Source organism: Balaenoptera acutorostrata, chromosome 10 (genome assembly GCF_949987535.1).
Source record: "Balaenoptera acutorostrata chromosome 10, mBalAcu1.1, whole genome shotgun sequence".
Taxonomy (NCBI): domain Eukaryota; kingdom Metazoa; phylum Chordata; class Mammalia; order Artiodactyla; family Balaenopteridae; genus Balaenoptera; species Balaenoptera acutorostrata.
In genome coordinates this window covers 60,304,504-60,322,794 of record NC_080073.1, presented here as the reverse complement: position 1 = coordinate 60,322,794, position 18,291 = coordinate 60,304,504, and the positions used below count along the sequence as shown (strand labels likewise).

Sequence of the window (18,291 nt, the reverse complement as noted above, 5' to 3'; positions counted from 1 at the left end):
AAGTCTGTCATCCCAGAGACATTTACTAGGAGGCTTTTGTCAGAAGGGGATTAGAGTGTCCTCCGAATTCTCATCTTACCTAATGGGATTTTGAGGGCCCTCTATTCTCCCATCGCCTAACCAGACATCTCTGGTTGACCCAGTCCCTCACACAAGGGGGCCCAGATAGGGGATGTTTGAACCAGTGCCAGTGCATTGACAGGACTCTCTTTGACGGAGATCTGGTGTCCATAAAGCTTATGTCCTATAACAATTTTTCCTATGTTGGGGTGTATTCCTTGAGATTGGGCATCTGTGAAGCCTAGGATGTGGGCTGCTTGGAAGTGGCCAGCCCAATAGGTAGTCTGTAATGAGGTATGGGCTGCCAAGGCCTAGAGTGAAGGGGGTCCTAGAGGTGCAAAAAAGGAACTCCTGGAGGAATTGGAGTTGGGCGCAATGGATAATGCCACAGGGGCCAGGACCTGAGGGCCTAGAGGTAGGAGTATTCCCACAGGTGATTTTTGGTGCATAGAGTAAGGTGAGAGACTAGACAGCAGAAGAACCCAAAACCCTATCTCCTATTTGTTTGGTGGCTGTGATAAAAATTGGGGAGAGCCTCGTGATTCCATCTGACACAAGGAACAGTGAGTTTGGACAATGTTCCCCATGTAATTTAACATACAAAATGAACCCAATTAGTTTAGGATTCTCTTTGGGATTCTCCAAGGGCCCTTTGAAGCACCCCAAGTTAGTTGGGGGGGTCAAAAGAACTTTAATTAGAATTTGATATTTGGGATGTCTGTCAAAAATTTCAAAAAGCTTTACAAACACCTGGTCAGATAGAATCATAGGTGGCTGTGAAACAATTATTACTAGACTAAGGTGAAAAAAAAAGATTTCAAAAATAAATACAGATCACTTAAAGGCACAGAAACTCATACAATCTGTTATCAAAAACAGCATTCCAAGAAAACTTTGTTCTCTTTTAAGAGAGAGAAACCAAATCCAGTCCTGTATCAGCCTACTCATAATAAAATCCATTTACCTAATTAAATTTAATCCAACCTTAGAAAGTCCTGACCACATACAAAATTCTTTTCTCAATGTTCCTCTTCCACAAACCTTCTGCAACTTTCTGTAGCCAGAAAGTTCCTTATTCTTTCCATTCAGAAATAACCAGCTTTGTAACAAACTCACCCTTTTTCCATTAACAAAATATATTTCCATTCCTCATACATTTCTTTCTGAAAACACACATCCTACTTTCCTTAAGCAACCATGAACTGTCATTTACATTAGCATTCTATAAATTGGTAGAGAACATCTCAAGGTGACACCAAACAGCTTTAGTTTCTCTCTCACAAGAAGACAAAAGTAGGTAAATTTAGACCTGTTTAGCAATTAATGTTCCCAATATTTTATCTTATTTGAAATGGCCTGGATATTCAATGAATTCCTATCATTTAACTTAATTTAGTTTTAAGTTACCAAAATTTGGAGAGACTATTTAAATGGATATTTCCAAAACATAATTATTCCTATAGAGTTTACCAAAATGCTCTTATCTCAGTAACATTTACTTAAAAGTTTAATCATATCAGGTTATTTTCCATATTAACAGATTTTATAACTGAAACAATATGCACTTATTGACTTTCAGTAACCATATGTACAATAAAAGTATTATACTTAATGTTGATGACTCTAAAGACAGGTTTGCATTAATTAAACTCACAAGCTTAAGCTATCTCTAATACCAGAGATTAATTAGATATTGCGTATTTCCCAGATCACATTACCCCAAAATGTATTCTGGTGAGCCTCCTTTATATTTCTGAGAATGTGTATCAGCACTCCATCTCCTTAAGCCAACTAAATACAGATCATTTACAAGTTAATTTTTCCATAAAGACAGACAGAACCAGACACTTCATAGTTTCCCACTTGAATTAAAATGGCCCCTTTTTTTCCTTGGTCTGGGAGGCTACAGATGAATCAGGTAGTTCCTGAGAGCCCAGGCAGAATAGTTACACTGCAAAGGCAGAAGAGACAGATGCAAGACCCTAGAGCTCAGGCAGAAAGAAAATGCAAGCTCCTTTCTTTTCTTTTTTGTTCTTTAAAATCCCACCAAGTAAGCCAAGCCTGGAATCTCAGGGAAAGCACGCTGCATTTGTATTTCAAGGTTTAAATGCTCCACCATGCCCACAATTTTGGCAGAATCTTCAGGTATAACGATCCAGGGAGGGGGAAGGGGGGGAGGGACAGAAAAGACTGAAAAAGAGAAAGAGACAGAAGGAAAATACAGGTGAGAATACTGGGATGATAGGACATCCAGCCAGTTCATGATATGAGGTTTAACCCTCTATCACTCTCATAAATCTCCTGTCAGGGAGAGGCTGCTGGACCAGGGTCTGCATGGTATGAGGCACGCCTCTCCCACCTCTGTCACCTATCAAGGGGAGCCATTGCCGGCCAGAGGGAGCATGGTCTCACAAGCTGAGAGGAGTGAGGCTTTAGCTGCCAATGTCCAGTCTCTCAGAAGGAGAGGACAGAGGTAAGAGAGGACAGAGAGAGGAGAAGTGGAGAGATTTCAGGAGAGGGAAAAGACAAGGCGGAGGGGAAAGTGTTGTCTGAATGAGGGTACTGAGGTCCCCAGGGAGCAGGAAGGCAGACTTACCAAGTCCCGTGACACTGAAACAAGAGGTTCAGGTGGTCACTTGTCACCCATGGTGAAGCTGTATTTGGTGGTCCTGGAGGTACCCAGATCCTCTCCCAAGAACGGACAACTGCCCCACATTGGGTGCCATAAATCTGATACCAAACAGGGTTGTTGGCCTTTCCCAATCAATAGAAATTGGTTAGAATTCAGACAAGAAATTCAGACAAGGCTTTATTGGGGGCCCTCCTGCAGAAGGGGGAAGCAAGAACAAACAACAGGTTCCCTTGCTTGTTCACTTGCTGGGCGGGGCAGTGAGCTTGTTCTTTATATGGGGTGAGGGTAGGGGTGTGTCCAGGGGTTGAGCTGGAGGGATTGCTTAGGTGGTTTGCCCACCCCTTAGGTGGTGTTGTGTGCAGGGGGCATGTGCAGTACCCTGCTTTTGCTCCCAACACACTTTTTTTTCTCCTGGCTCTTCAGAAGTGGCAGTTGAGTATTTTTAGTCTTTTTGTATCTTTTTGTCCATAATTTGCCCCAACTGCACATGCGTGCAGTTACTTTTAGTCCCATACAGTTTCTTTGTATTTTGTTGCTTGAGGAGAGGTTTGTCCAGGTGCAAACAAAGGGTCCCAGGTCCCAGCCTGTCTCAAACTGAAAAAAAAGACATGTAAAAAATCTGAGTATTTCATATATGTTTATTCACGAGTGCTTCAGCATCCATGTAGCCAACAGCCACATGTGGCTACTTAAATTTAAATTTAAATCAATTAAATTAAATTAAAAATTCAGTTCCTCAGTTACCCTAACCACATTTAAGTGCTCAAAAGCCACGTCTGACCAGTGACAGCACAGAGCATGGAAACTTCCATCATCACAGAAAGATCTATCGGACTGCACGGCCCTAGTAAGTATGAAGCCTCCACGTAGGAAATACAATAGCAGCTATAACATTATAAGCCAACACAATATTAAATTTGGAAAGAAATGAATCATCACAGAGAAAATGAATAGTGAATAAAATAATATGGCAATTTGAATTATCTTTTGATGGAAATTTGGGGTTTTATATGGCAAACTGATATTTTTGTCCTCAATAGCTTACATTTGGTAGTTTTAATAATAGAACATGTAAAATTGTTTAATAATGCCGAATGCTGTACACCAACACATTTATAACATTTTTAGACTAAAGTTTTCAAATAAGTCTCATGTAAACTTAAACTATAGCTTGTGTGGTTGCAGTAGAGATGAAGGACCCCTCCCTGCTCATACGGCCTGCCTCCAGGGCTGCTGGTTTCGGAGGAAGCCCTGAGTCACCAGCCCCATGGGAGAGCCTGAGCTATGTGAAAACAAACAAACAAACAAATAAAGCAGGCCCTGACTAGAGTAGGAGAGAATAATTTCAAAAGAAGAATATTAAAAATCAGAACTAAACCTAATTTAGCAATGAGACCCCCTTCCTATTCAAACAATGTTAACGCCATTATTAATGACATAGTTAACTGGAATACTTACATTTTCTCCATGAAACTAAGCACTACTGAAATAAAACATTCCAGAAAAATAAAATTAGTAATGCTGTCATGACTCAGTGCAGTACCAAGTTTTAAAAGACAACTCATGTTTTTCACTTGTAAGTCAAAAGGTTAAAGATGAATAAAGGGCATTGTCATATCTTAGTATTTTCTAATCATAGAAATTGCAAAGAGATCAGAAATGCCTTCCTCTCAGGACAATAAAGGAATTTTTGTTATATATGGTACCATATAACAGGGAAAAAAAAAACATTGTAAGAATGAAGATTACTCAACTGGTTTATATGAAATTATTATTTCATTTTGATATGCATTTGCCTGATGCATAATTTATTAGAAAATGATAATTATGTAAAACAAAATGCCAAAATTGTTTTATTCATGAATGTAAATGATGGATTCTTAAACTGACTTCTAACTGAAAAGTGTCACTAAAGATACTTTGGGAAAGAAATATTGAAAAATATTAAATAGATACATCATGCCATCATAGTCTTGCACAAACTATAAAATCCCTGTTTCAGCAACAAAAATAATATTACCAAGAAGTGTGGCAGGAGTCATTATGGGAAGTTGAATTATTGGATTCTTTTTTATTTTGTTTTGTTTTGTTTTGTTTTTCTAATTTATCCCTGCCATGCACAGGTTGAATGAGATAGCTATGATGATGTTAACAACCTTTCATGCTTTGGTTTCTTGTAGCCTAAAATAGCAATATAAAACACATATCTGCAACCTCATAGCAGATGAAGCTATAATAGAATACATTCCCCATTTATAAGAGACTTATTTATTGTTTTCCATATAAAACTTTCAGAAAATTAAGTATTGCCACATTGTAAAGCTAGACTATTAGGTGTAGTGTTTCCCCATTCACTGTGTGGACACATTCAGGCTTAGGATGGTTTTGAACAGATAATGATTTCCCACAGAGAGTGAACAAGCTGCATCAGTAACAAAAGCTGTGGTGGGGGGGGGGGCGGTTATCCATTGCCACACTGTTCCACACAAGCCAGCAATCCATAATAGGAAGCTATTCTTTTAGTGGAAAAAAGAGATGGGAGATACTATTAAAATCATTCTATTTTATAAGAAACTCATCCATATATCAAGCAGAGAATGTATGATAAAAATGTAGGGAGATATTCACATAAAAATAAAACCTTTAAGAAAAGAAACATGAGAAAGTATAAAAATCCATGATCAATCAGATACGTGTCATAAACACTGATCATTTACATCCTAAGAGAATATTGACTATTAAAATATTGGCATTTCATGTATAGTTTTTATTTTAATATTTCATGATATGTTTTTTTAATTTGAATTATTACCATGAAGTGCTTTTGTAGTAACAAGAAATATATATGAAGTGGATATGCTATGCATTTTATGGTTTAACTCATCCAGAAAGGAACATATGCTTATAAGAATTAACCACACTTCATAAAGAAAGTTAAATGTCAAGTTCTCATATGGCCTGTTAATTATATTCAATAACATTAAAAGGCAGCATTTGCAAATTGCTTCTGTGCCTAGAATTTTAGAGTTTGGTGACAAATTTATGATCTTGACCCTCATAATTAAATTACTTAATTCTGGAATATTTTATGGTTCTTGATTGCATGTTCGGCTTTATTTTCTTTTTCTCTCAATTATATTAGAAAATTTCACATTATTTTCATTTATTTTCTTTTAATACCCACTGAATTCTCAATTTTATTAGAAAATTCCACATTATTTTTGTTTATTTTCTTTTAATACCCGCTGACCTTTTACAGAAATAAAGCCCAAAATGAAAATAAGGACCAAATTCTAAACCTGTCACCAAGGCCTATTAAATTGAAAAGTCTTTGAAGAAACTGTGGGCACAAAGCAGAGTCAGGATGACATTTCATATTATTTAAATTTCAAAAAAGATTTTCTTCTGAAAGCCACAATAACTTATTCGCATCACAAGATATTTTTGCTTCTCTTTAGTTGACAAAAACATGTCAGTTTTATAGTTTCTAGTGTTAGCATTAGGTTTAACTATAGTTCAAATACATATTTTTTGTACTTACAAAAATGACAATTTTATATGATCCAACTTAACTTTTAATATAGGTAAATCCAGTACAATAGCAGCTAGCCAAACTCTCAGTAATATAATATTTTGGAAACGTGCATTTTCCAAAATATATGGTAAGAAATGTTCTGAACTATTTTGTGTGATGATTCTCTTAGTTACATGAAATCTTCAAAAACTTTATAAATGCATGTTGATTAGAAAAACTCTGTATCTAGAGGAAATTTAATACATATTCTGTTTATTTTTCCATTTTTGGAAGAATTTTTGATTGGTATCTCTAGGGTGGTAATGTATACCCAGGAACAGCCAGAGATTCTTACAGGTTACTGTTCAAAACATACACTGGCATGGGGATTTTACAACAGGCCTTTAGAGAAATATCATCTTTTTATAAATTCAAGATTGATTTTCTTTTTAAGTGGGATCTTCTTGAAGAAAACAGGATTATATTTATTACAGCTTGTGCCTTCATTTCCTAGTGAGATAAAGGCCAATTAAACATGGGAAGGGGGGCTCTCGTAACACTGGCTTCATGTAGAGCATGGTGTAGCCTAAATTTCTCTTCTCAGTAGACACCCTGAACAGTGGTTGTAATTTCAACTGTCATCTTTATGTTGATCACTTCCAGAGCTATATCTCTAGCCCAGACTGCCTAAGCTTCAAACTTCTCTATCCAATTGCCGAAAACCATCTCTCCATGACATCAAGGTTATCTGCTGCTATCCTAACTGCCTGCCAGGGGAACACTTAATCCTCTTTGGAAGAAAATATTATCAGTCAAAACCCTTCACAAATTTCCATAGACAATATCAAGAATTCAGTAAATAAAATTATAAGGCATGAGGAAACCAAGAGGAAAAATAAAGACACAAGTGATTCAGACATTGGCGTTATCATCCAGGGGTTTTATAGTAACTATGATTAACCTAGTCAAGAAAGTAGAGGGGAAGAATGTAGCCTAGTCCCAAAAGACTTGGAATTTTTTAAGAGTCAAATGAATGTAACAAAATGCAGATAGATCTATGTATTGTCATTCCACTGCTTGAAATCTTTCCATGGCTTTCTTGCCTATAGGATAAAAATAAAATCCTTACTGTGTCATAGGAAGCACTTCAGACCTGATTCCTACCTACTTCTTAAGCCCAACTGCCTACCATTTCTTAGGCATTTGTGTTTTAGTTAGATCCAACTGTTAGTGGTTCACCAAACAGTGTTTCCTTTCATGTTGCCATGCATTCACACTTGGAAATTGGAATGCTCTGACACTACCCACTTGTCCCTCTAGAAAATATATTTATCCACAAATAACCATATCAAATAAGGCCTTCCCTGAGAATTTCCACCTAAAATCCTGACAGATTTATGCATTCCTTCCAATGTGATCTCATAGCCCCTATTATATAATCTACTGAAGCACTTTCCACTTCTATTTCAATTTTTTTTTTATATACCTGTTGATCTCCTCTAGTAAGCCAAGAGCAGTGGTGTGCTAGAGCTGACTTGTGCTGGCTCACAAGATCCTTTGTATAATTTCCAGGAATTTCATGAATTGGTTGTTAAACACAGCCATTATTAAAAATTAAATTTTATAAACTTAAAATTTTTAAAAAATTATATTAAAGAAAAAGGGTTAATATTTAAAAACTCATTATTATCTAATTGTTTCATTACACTCTATGCTTAAGGTTATGTCTGTTGTTCTGTATGGCAGAAATAATATATGGTGTGCTACTGTTTACCTCTTCCCAAATTTGTTTTTAAGGATATCATGTTGCTATCTTGAAATCAGCCATAGAAAGAGTATTTACACCACAGATATTGACAAATGCTAAAAGCCAGGACTTGATTTTTTGTTATAGTGATTATGTAGACAAGAAAACAATGGAGAAAATGTTAATAAAGCAGATTTAACTTAAAAGTCTGTTATGTCTGTAGCCTTTATGTTGTGACCAGAACACAAAATTGAGGAAATATTCTTCTAGTGTGTAAAAACCATTGTCCAATTCAGAACAAAGTTGCTCACAAAAATGGCAAATGAGTAAAGTTCTGACATGTGTATTTGAGGTTTCCTTTTCATTTTGCTTGTCAACATAAATGAAAATTTCAAGTGACATTAATGTCAGATTTATACGTGTTCATCAATACAGGGCTGTCTTTGATGAATCAAAGAGTAATCAACTATTTATCTTATCTGTGCTGTGATTTATAGTGGTGTTATTGTAACAACAGAATTATAAAAATTGATAGTGAATTTTTCAAGAAACAGCAAGTCACACTGAAGTTATATGTGTACAGAAGTTACAATAAATTCTATATTTTATCTTTAAATTGAGTTCTATAAATTTTATGTTTAATGTAAATGAAATATAAATTTTATTTAAATATAAAATAAATGTATTTGTTTTTATTTGTAAATACTGTGCTTTATGTCACTAAAATTTATAATAACATTATACACACACACACACATACATACACGTGCATACAATTTTTTCAAACTTCACTGGTTGAGAATGTCTAAAAGACAGGAATTATGTCTTATTCTTCTTTTGTCTCTATTGCTAGGAATAATAGGTAATTCAGTGGTTAATATTTATAAAGTCTGATGAATTACTATTATTTTAAGCTTATTGTTGAGCCAATATTATTTACTTTTGAAAACCCAAAATTTGTGCAGAAATTATAGCTCAGAAAGGGATGTTTAGATCAAAATGACCTCCTTAAATTAAAAAAAAATTAGTAGGCATATTTGCGCCTAGAAATACATTTTCCAAAGTAGCTTTGAAAAGGGCTGGATTTGTAAAACATGTGTTTATAGTAATATGCATGTATCCTGTATGTTGCTGTGCCCAGTACTCAGATGTATAAAGTGATCTAAAATTCACAGGACAGTGAAGAGAACTTGCCCTCTTCTTTCATTATTTCTCACGCCTTCATGTCAGGTCTACATTTTATATTGTACCTTATGTAAATTGCACAGGACCTGGTGAAGATCTGGAAAATAACCAAATTGTGTTTCCTAAAGAATCCAATGAGGATCTGCTTTTATTTGGCTCAAATATAGAAAACTAAAGAATTTATAACTTCACAAATATGAAGAAATTCTAGGTAAAAGGGATATTCTTCATGTCCCCAAAAGAAATGAATCTTATCTCCTTGAGCATTTTCTTTTTTGTGAGAGATGCCAAATCATCTGTCTTCAGCTAGAAGGAAATAGAGTTAAAACTTTTAGTTGTAGAGGGAGGTTTTTCCTTTACTGGGACATCAGATGTACCCTTTATTCTTTAGGAAATTCTACTTTGAGACCGTGATAGGATAAGTAACTTCTAAAAGAGTCTTAATTTATTAGTACAAATGTGTTAATAGGCTGGGTAATTTCTTCAAAAGAAACAATGGAGCAAAAGTGGGAAAAATTTTTAGAATTTTTGATCTTTTATGTGTTGAGATTTTAGTTGAATACCCTTATTTAATTTGAATCTCTTGCAGATACTGACTGGTCATTTTGGAAGCATATCTATTTTAGTGATTTACCTTAGAACATCACCAGCATGATCTATATTTTTACCTGTCCTAAGAAAACTGCATAAATATTTACATCAACTGGTAGTAAACAATAATAGATTAAGTATAAGTATCCACATTTACTTTCTCTTTTACAAAAGTACAAGTATTTATGGACAACTTCACTATATGCTTTAGGAAATTATGGGTTGTCAGGAAAGATTTCTATCTATTCTGTGGATTTTCTGTGTTAATATTTTTGAAAAGTGAAAGTGTAAATGAGGAAAGAAAATATAATAGTCTTCTACAGACCAAACGGTAAAGCTATTCTTCATAAATAGAGATAATACTACTCTCTACTCATCATTTGTAATATTCCCCTTTTAGTGGTGATTGATTTGAGTCAATCCATATCTACACTGGATGAGAATAGTCTCCTTTGTACTAATTTAACAATTCAATACATATTTATTGAATGAATACTCTATGGAATACACTATGCTAAGCACCACAAGGCACCAAAAAGGGACTAACTTGCTTTTCAGGAGCATACATTTAAAAAGAGAAAATTATAGAAAAATAAATATGGTATATGTTTAGACATTCTGGGTAACAGTGAGGAGAAAACAACAGGCTATTAAATTCAGAGGGCAGAGGGTTACCTTATGCTTGGTAGAAGCAGGAAAATCTTCCTGAAATCATGTAATGTAAATGGCCTTTAGAAATCAGTAGTATTTTAACAGATAGAAATAGGAGAAAGGAAGGGAATTCAGGAGGCTGAAGGTCTCAAAGACCTGCACCTGCCACCCCATGGCTATTCTATCCCTTTGCTATAGAACACAAACACACAGCAAAAAAAAAAAAAAAAAAAAAAGGAAGAAGACAAAGCAAAACTTGCTTGCCTCCTGTTGGAAGTTAGAGCTCTTGAGTCCTGAGTAGGACGTGGAGATGAATGAAGCTAAATTTTTACAAACTTGGCAGAGGAACAATAGCCTGGGTGTTAGAAAAGAGACGCGTGTGGCAAATACCATTAATCCCCCAGTTACAGAGCCAGGTGGACGACCAGGAAAGAGAGCTGGGAACAGGCGCTGCCAGTTGCAGCACTGAGAATTCTAACTGCGATGTTAACTCTTATTCTACCCGAGAGGAGATGAGGCCTTGGGATGAGGATAGGATGCTGATACAAGGAAATCTCCTCTCCACACCCTAATAGCTATTAGAACATATGTGTGGATATTTTATAGAATGGTTGGAAGATGAATTTATAGAATTCTCCCATTAGTAAAATAAAAAATAAGAGAGATCACATAGGACATAAAGATAAAATGAATGCACCAATCCAGAAGATCCAACATCTCACTAGTGAGAGTTCTAGAAAGTGAGAAGAAAAATGAAGCACTTCCCAGGAATGGAGAGTATAAGCTTCCAGATGGAGAGAGCTTATTAAGTACCCAGCACAAGGAATAAAAGGAAATGCACACACATGGGCACAGCATTGGGAAATTTCAAAACATCAGAGAAAAAATGTAAAAACATCTAGAAACGGAAAAAATAAAATGAGACAAAACAAAACTAGGTCACATACAAGTAGCAGGAATTCTCAAGACCACAGGTATGTAATGATAGAAAACATTGAATCAAAGCCCTAAAAATTTTGATTGAAAATAATTTTCAGCCTAAACTGTTATACTCAACCAATCAGTCGTGTGGAGCTAGAATTTTAAAATTTGTAAATGTTCAGCACAATATCACATATGTAGTGTTCTTTCAAAACTATTCAGTGGGAATGTAATTATGAGAATAATCAGACAAATTCAGAATGTGGGACAGTCTGCAAAAAGACTGGTCCAGACTACTCAAAAAGTTAGTGTTATGAAAAGCAATAAAAGGCTGGAAGACTATGCTAGTTTCAAAAAGACTAAACAGATATAATGATTAAATGCAATTCATGAATCTTGATTGGATTCTGATTAAAAAAAAATAGGAGCTTCCCTGGTGGCTCAGTGGTTAAGAATCCGCCTGCCAATGCAGGGGACACGGGCTCGAGCCCTGGTCCAGGAAGATCCCATATGCCACAGAGCAACAAAGCCCTTCACCACAACTACTGAGCCTGTGCTCTAGAGCCCACGAGCCACAACCACTGAAGCCCGTGCACCTAGAGCCCGTGCTCCGCAACAAGAGAAGCCACCGCAGTGAGAAGTCTACACACTGCAACCAAGAGTAGCCCCCACTCACCACAACCAGAGAAAGCCAGCGTGCAGCAACGAAGACCCAACAAGGCCAAAAATAAATAAATCAATTAATTTTAAAAAATAGCTATAAAAGTCCTGTTTTTGACAATAACAGAACTTTAACTATGGACTTTGCAGTAAATGATATTATGAAATTATTGTGAGCTTTTTTGAGGGAGTAATAATATTGTATCTATGTAGGAGCATATCCTTATACTCAGGAGATGCAAGCTGAGCTATTTAGTGATGAAATATATTTCTGGAGCAGACTTACACACGTCTTAGAATATATATACATACACACACACACATATATATATACATACATATATATAGTGAGATAATGTAGGTGGGACAAAATTGGCATATGTAGATGAAGAGTAGATGAATTCATTGCACTATTATTTAACTTTTCCATATAATTTAAATTCTTCACCCATAAAGGTAAAATATAAAAGCTAGGTATGGAGGGAGAGTGTAGCTAAAGAGGAGAGAGAGAAAGAGAGAGAGAGAATGTAAATATTTCTCTCCAATATACCTCTTAATAGAGTTTACTAGAAGAGATGTTTCAGGAAGAAATGAGAACAAGCAGAAGATGGAATTTGGTAAAAGGGAATTCCACGCAAACAGTGGTGGGTGGGAGGTTTGAGAAAAACTACTCTGCCTTCAGGCTTAGGAGTTCAGCAGTCTAGACCAGTCTAGACCAACTCCTGTGGGAGTTGGTCTCTGTGAAGCACAAAAGGAAGTGAGAGATTATCTGATGTTTTGGAATATTTGGAAATATTGATAGATTAGGATAACTATTGGGACAATAGAAGACAAATAATTCTAATATAGAAAAGCAAGAAAATAATAAAGTGAATGAGCAATTACTAACTTTAGGAGAAACAAAAAGATATGAAAATAAAACAGAATTATACTAATCTATTTTGATCATTTATGAATAATAATTATTTATTACTCAGTAACAAGGTAGACATCTACTAGTTAATGAAAAATTATGATGAAACTATATTAGGAAGACAGTTATAGGGAGACATATTGAGAGGAGTCTACAATAGAACTAAATCCTTCACAACATGAATGGCCAGTCAATAGAAAGACCACTAAAATTCATAAATCAAACAACATAAATTTAAACATATTACTTAATAACACAAAAATAAATGCTAAAATACTACTAAAATAATAGATAAAAATGCTAAATGAGAACTGGAATTTGGAGAGGGACAAGACAAGTAACTGCTGATTTTTGAACATAAACCTTTCAGTACTATTTTAAAATAATCTGTATCCAATATTTTCATATACAAAAATTAACTTTAGATTTTTTTAAAAAAAATCAATAGAAACTTAATTAGAACATTCAAAGATCAAATGGAGAAACTGTTCCATACTGCAGAGCAAAAATATGATGAAATGGAAATCATTAATGGAAAAATACAAGAAAATGAGGTTAGACAGAAAATCTCAAAATAGCATTATATAACAGGTAAACCAGATGTGGAAGTAATAAAGAAGTAATATTTTTAAAACTTCCTTAAGTTGATGAAAAATATTTGTCTTCAGATTAAATGGACTCAAAAGTCTTAGTCAAAATTAATGTGGAAACTTTCACATCTGCACTTTTTTCTGTTTAAATTTCTGAACACAATAAGGAGTGAGATTTGCAAGCCTCCAGACTGAAATGGAGTTATAGAATTGGTAGGGTGGGATGGAAGTACATTCCAAGGAAAGTGATACAGCAGCAAAGATCCAGAAGCAGAAAAGCTAAAGGTTTTCTCAGAAGGTGAGAGTAATCAAGATGGATGGCTATGATGTAGAATAAAGTTGATGACCACAAAGGGAAATAAAACTAAATCACTTGTAGAGCAATGTATAACTGGAATGTATATTTGCTACCTTGCTTGCACATTCTAGAATCACAAATCTGCTTTAACTTTGTTAGCATGAATTTAGTCAGATAATTAAACCACCACACAACATAATTTTACTCATGAGATTTAAAAGCCATAGAATGCACAACAAAGTAAAAAGTCTTTATTTCAGTTCTTTTTCCTTTTCCTTCCTCTCTTCCTTCCTTTTCCCTTTTCTTTCTTTCTTCCTTCTTTTCTTCTTTACTTTTTCCCTTTCTTTTTTTCAAACGATAATTACTACATCTTCTTTACTGAGGAATCCAGATTTTAGTTACAATCTTAATTATGATTATGATTATTATTAAGGAAGAAAAAAATCCCAGTAGGGTTGTAACAAATAGATTAGTATCACCATTAGGTTATCATAATTATTCTTATCTACTCATAGTTTTTCAAAAAAATATATTTTGAAATTTTAAAATTGTTTTCATTAGTATTGCTCAAAATTCTAAATAAATCCAGGAGTAGGTATTGTTACTTCAATGATATGCTGAGTTTAATGATTAAATATTAAAATCTGATAGATTTATTCAGTGTTGTATGGAAATTGTTAATCTAGTAAAATATGATGCAGAGTAACCACACATAAAAACTAAAGTAAGGTCACCTTATATAAAATCTCATTAATCAAAAACAGATCATAGTTGCTTAAATTGATTGCTAATCCATCTTTCTACCATTTTCTGCCTCAGGGTTATGATGATGGCTATGGGGGTGAATACGATGACCAGACATATGAGACTTATGACAATAGCTATGCCACCCAAGCACAAAGGTAAGGTATACGTTAACACATCCTTCTCAGGATGATTTCTAATTCTGCTATTTTGTTTCTTGTATCTGAATATCAGTTACATTATGTGAAAGTTTCTAGCACTGGGTTTATTCATTGCCCTTCTGAATTATTCAGTTGCTTACTAGACTGTGAGAGGTAAAATATAATAATCTTGCAATTGCTAATAATGAAATAGTAGTGTGTTCTTTTAAGACTAGATGATTATCATAACCAATCAACTCATTGAACAAGCTTGTATTTAATAAAAATACTGTTATTTTTAGAGATTATTTTAGTGAATTCATAATTAAGATAACAATAAAAACAAGGCACTTGTTCAGTGTGGATTTTTTCCCCAGAAACATAATTTTCATTTTTAAAACAAAAGCTAGGGAAATGTTATTGGTGCTCTGAAAAGAAAATTCTTAAAACATATGGAATCAAGAATTCCTTTCCTTTCTTAACTGTGATTTAAAAACTTCCAACAAACAAAAGTCCAGGACCAGACAGCTTCACAGGCAAATTCTATCAAACATTTAGAGAACAGTTAACACCTATCCTTCTGAAACTATTCCAAAAAATCTCGAGGAAGGATCACTCCCAAGCTCATTCTGGAGGCCACCATCACTCTGATACCAAAACCAGACAAAGATACCACAAAAAAAGAAAATTACAGGCCAATATCACTGATGGACATAGATGCAAAAATCCTCTACAAAATACTAGCAAAGCAAATCCAACAATACATTAAAAGAATCATACACCATGATCAAGTGGGATATATCCCAGGAATGCAAGGAATCTTCAGTATACACAAATCAATCAATGTGATACACCATATTAACAAATTAAGGAATAAAAACCATATGATCCTCTCAATAGATGCAGAAAAAGTTTTTGACAAAATTCAACATCCATTTATGATAATAACTCTCCAGAACGTGGGCATAGAAGGAACCTACCTCAACACAATAAAGGCCATATATGACAAACCTACAGCTAACATCATACTCAATGGTGAAAAGCTGAAAGCATTTCCTCCAAGATCAGGAACAAGACAAGAATGTCCACTCTCACCACTTTTATTCAACATAGTTTTGGAAGTCCTAGCCCTGGCAATCAGAGAAGAAACGGAAATAGAGGGAATCCAAACTGGAAAGGAAGTAAAACTGTCACTGTTTGCAGATGACATCATCAGATATATAGAAAATCCGAAAGACGCTACCAGTAAACTACTAGAGCTCATCAATGAATTTGGTAATGTTGCAGGATACAAAATTAATACACAGAAATCTGTTGCATTTCTATACACTAAGAATGAAAGATCAGAAAGAGAAATTAAAGAAACAATCCCACTTATCATTGAATCAAAAAGAATAAAATGCCTAGGAATAAACCTCCCAAAGGAGGCAAAAGACCTGTACTCAGAAAACTATAAGAGGCTGATGAAAGAAATTGATGATGACACAAACAGATGGAAAGATATACCATGTTCTTGGATTGGAAGAATCAATATTAAAAAAAATCTTAAAATTTGTATGGAGACACAAAAGACCTCAAATAGCCAAAGCAATCTTGAGAAAGAAAAATCGAGCTGGAGGAATCAGGTTGTGTGACTTCAGATTATACTACAAAGCTACAGTCATCAAAAGAGGATAGTACTGGCACAAAAACTGAAACATAGATCAATAGAACAGGATAGAAAGCCCAGAAATAAATCCATGCACCTATGGTCAACTAATCTACAACTAAGGAGGCAAGACTATGGAGAAAATGGAGAAAAGACAGTCTCTTCAGTAAATGGTGCTGGGAAAACTGGACAGCTACATGTAAAAGAATGAAATTAGAACATTCTTTAACACCATACACAAAAATAAACTCAAAATGGAACAAAGACATAAATGTAAGACCAGATACTATAAAACTCTTAGAGGAAAATATAGGCAGAACACTATATGACATAAATCACAGCAATATCTTTTTCCATCTATTTCCTAGAGTAAGGGAAATAAAAACAAGAATAAACAAATGGTATCTAATGAAACTTAAAAGCTTTTACACAGCAAAAGAAACCATAAACAAAATGAAACAACAACCCACAGAATGGGAGAAAATATTTGCAAATGAAGTGAGCAACAAGAGATTAAGCTCCAAAATTTACAAACAGCTCAATATCAAAAAAACAAACAACCCAATTAAAAAATGGGCAGAAGACCTAAATAGACATTTCTCCAAAGAAGACATACAAATGGCCGACAGGCAAATGAAAAGATGCTCAACATCACTAATTATTAGAGAAATGCATATCAAAACTACAATGAGGGGGTTTCCCTGGTGGCACAGTGGTTGAGAATCTGCCTGCCAATGAAGGGGACATGGGTTCAAGCCCTGGTCTGGGAAGATCCCACATGCCGTGGAGCAACTAGGCCCATGAACCACAACTACTGAGCCTGTGTGTCTGGAGCCTGTGCTCCGCAACAAAAGAGGCCACAATAGTGAGAGACCCACACACTGCAATGAAGAGTGGCCCCCACTTGCCACAACTAGAGAAAACCCTCACACAGAAAAATGAGGACCCAACACAGCCAAAAATAAATAAATAAATATATTAATTAATTAAAAAAAAAAACTACAATGAGGTATCACTTCACACAGGTCAGAATGGCCATCATCAAAAAGTCTACAAACAATAAATGCTGGAGAGGGTGTGGAGAAAATGGAACCCTCCTACACTTGTGGTGGGAATGTAAATTGGTGAAGCCACTATAACATTATGGAAGTTCCTTAAGAAACTAAAAATAGAGCTACCATATGATCCAGCAACACTCCTGGGCATATATCTAGTGAAAACCATGGTTTGAAAGGATACTTGCAACCCAATATTCATGGCAGCACTGTTTACAATAGCCAAGACATGGAGTCAACCTAAATGTCCAATGACAGATGAATGGATAAAGAAGGTATGGTACATATACACAATGGAATATTACTCAGCCATTAAAAAGAAAGAAATAATGTCATTTGCATCAACATGGATAGACCTGGAGATTATCATACTAAGTGAAGTATGTCAGACAGAGAAAGACAAATATCATATGATATCGCTTATATGCAGAATCTAAAAAAAAGTGATACAAACAAACTTATTTACAAAACAGAAACAGACTCACAGACTTAGAGAATGAACTTATGGTTACCAGGGGGGACGGGTGGGAGGGACAAATTGGGAGTTTGGGGTTGACATGTATACACTGTTATATTTAAAATGGATAACTAACAAGGCTGTATAGCACAGGGAACTCTGCTTAATATTCTGCAATAACCTAAATGAGAAAAGAATTTGAAAAAGAATAGATATAAGTATATGTATAACTGAATCACTTTGCTGTACACCTGAAAATAACACAATGTTGTTAATCAACTCTACTCCAGTAGAAAATTAAAAAAAAATTTAAAGTGAACTACAAACTCAATATATGAAATTTGGGAGGACACAAACATTCAGTCTATAAAATCATATTTCTCCAAGCCCTTCTTCCTCACTTTTGAGTTCAAACCACCTGCAATCCTTATATAGAAAAAAAAATGTTTTCATAAAATATGGTATGAAGGAAATGGTGGGGGAGG

At 34.9% G+C, this 18,291-nt stretch overlaps 1 protein-coding gene across 1 annotated transcript in view; it reads left to right on the top strand.

Annotated features, from left to right (window-relative positions):
- Window positions 1-18,291, top strand: part of KHDRBS2 (KH RNA binding domain containing, signal transduction associated 2) — a 713,320-nt gene that overhangs the window by 629,897 nt on the left and 65,132 nt on the right. Inside the window, exon 7 of the mRNA XM_007186974.2 lies at window positions 14,582-14,664. Within this exon, the coding sequence (XP_007187036.1) occupies window positions 14,582-14,664 (83 nt within the window). The remainder of the gene's footprint in view (window positions 1-14,581; window positions 14,665-18,291) is intronic.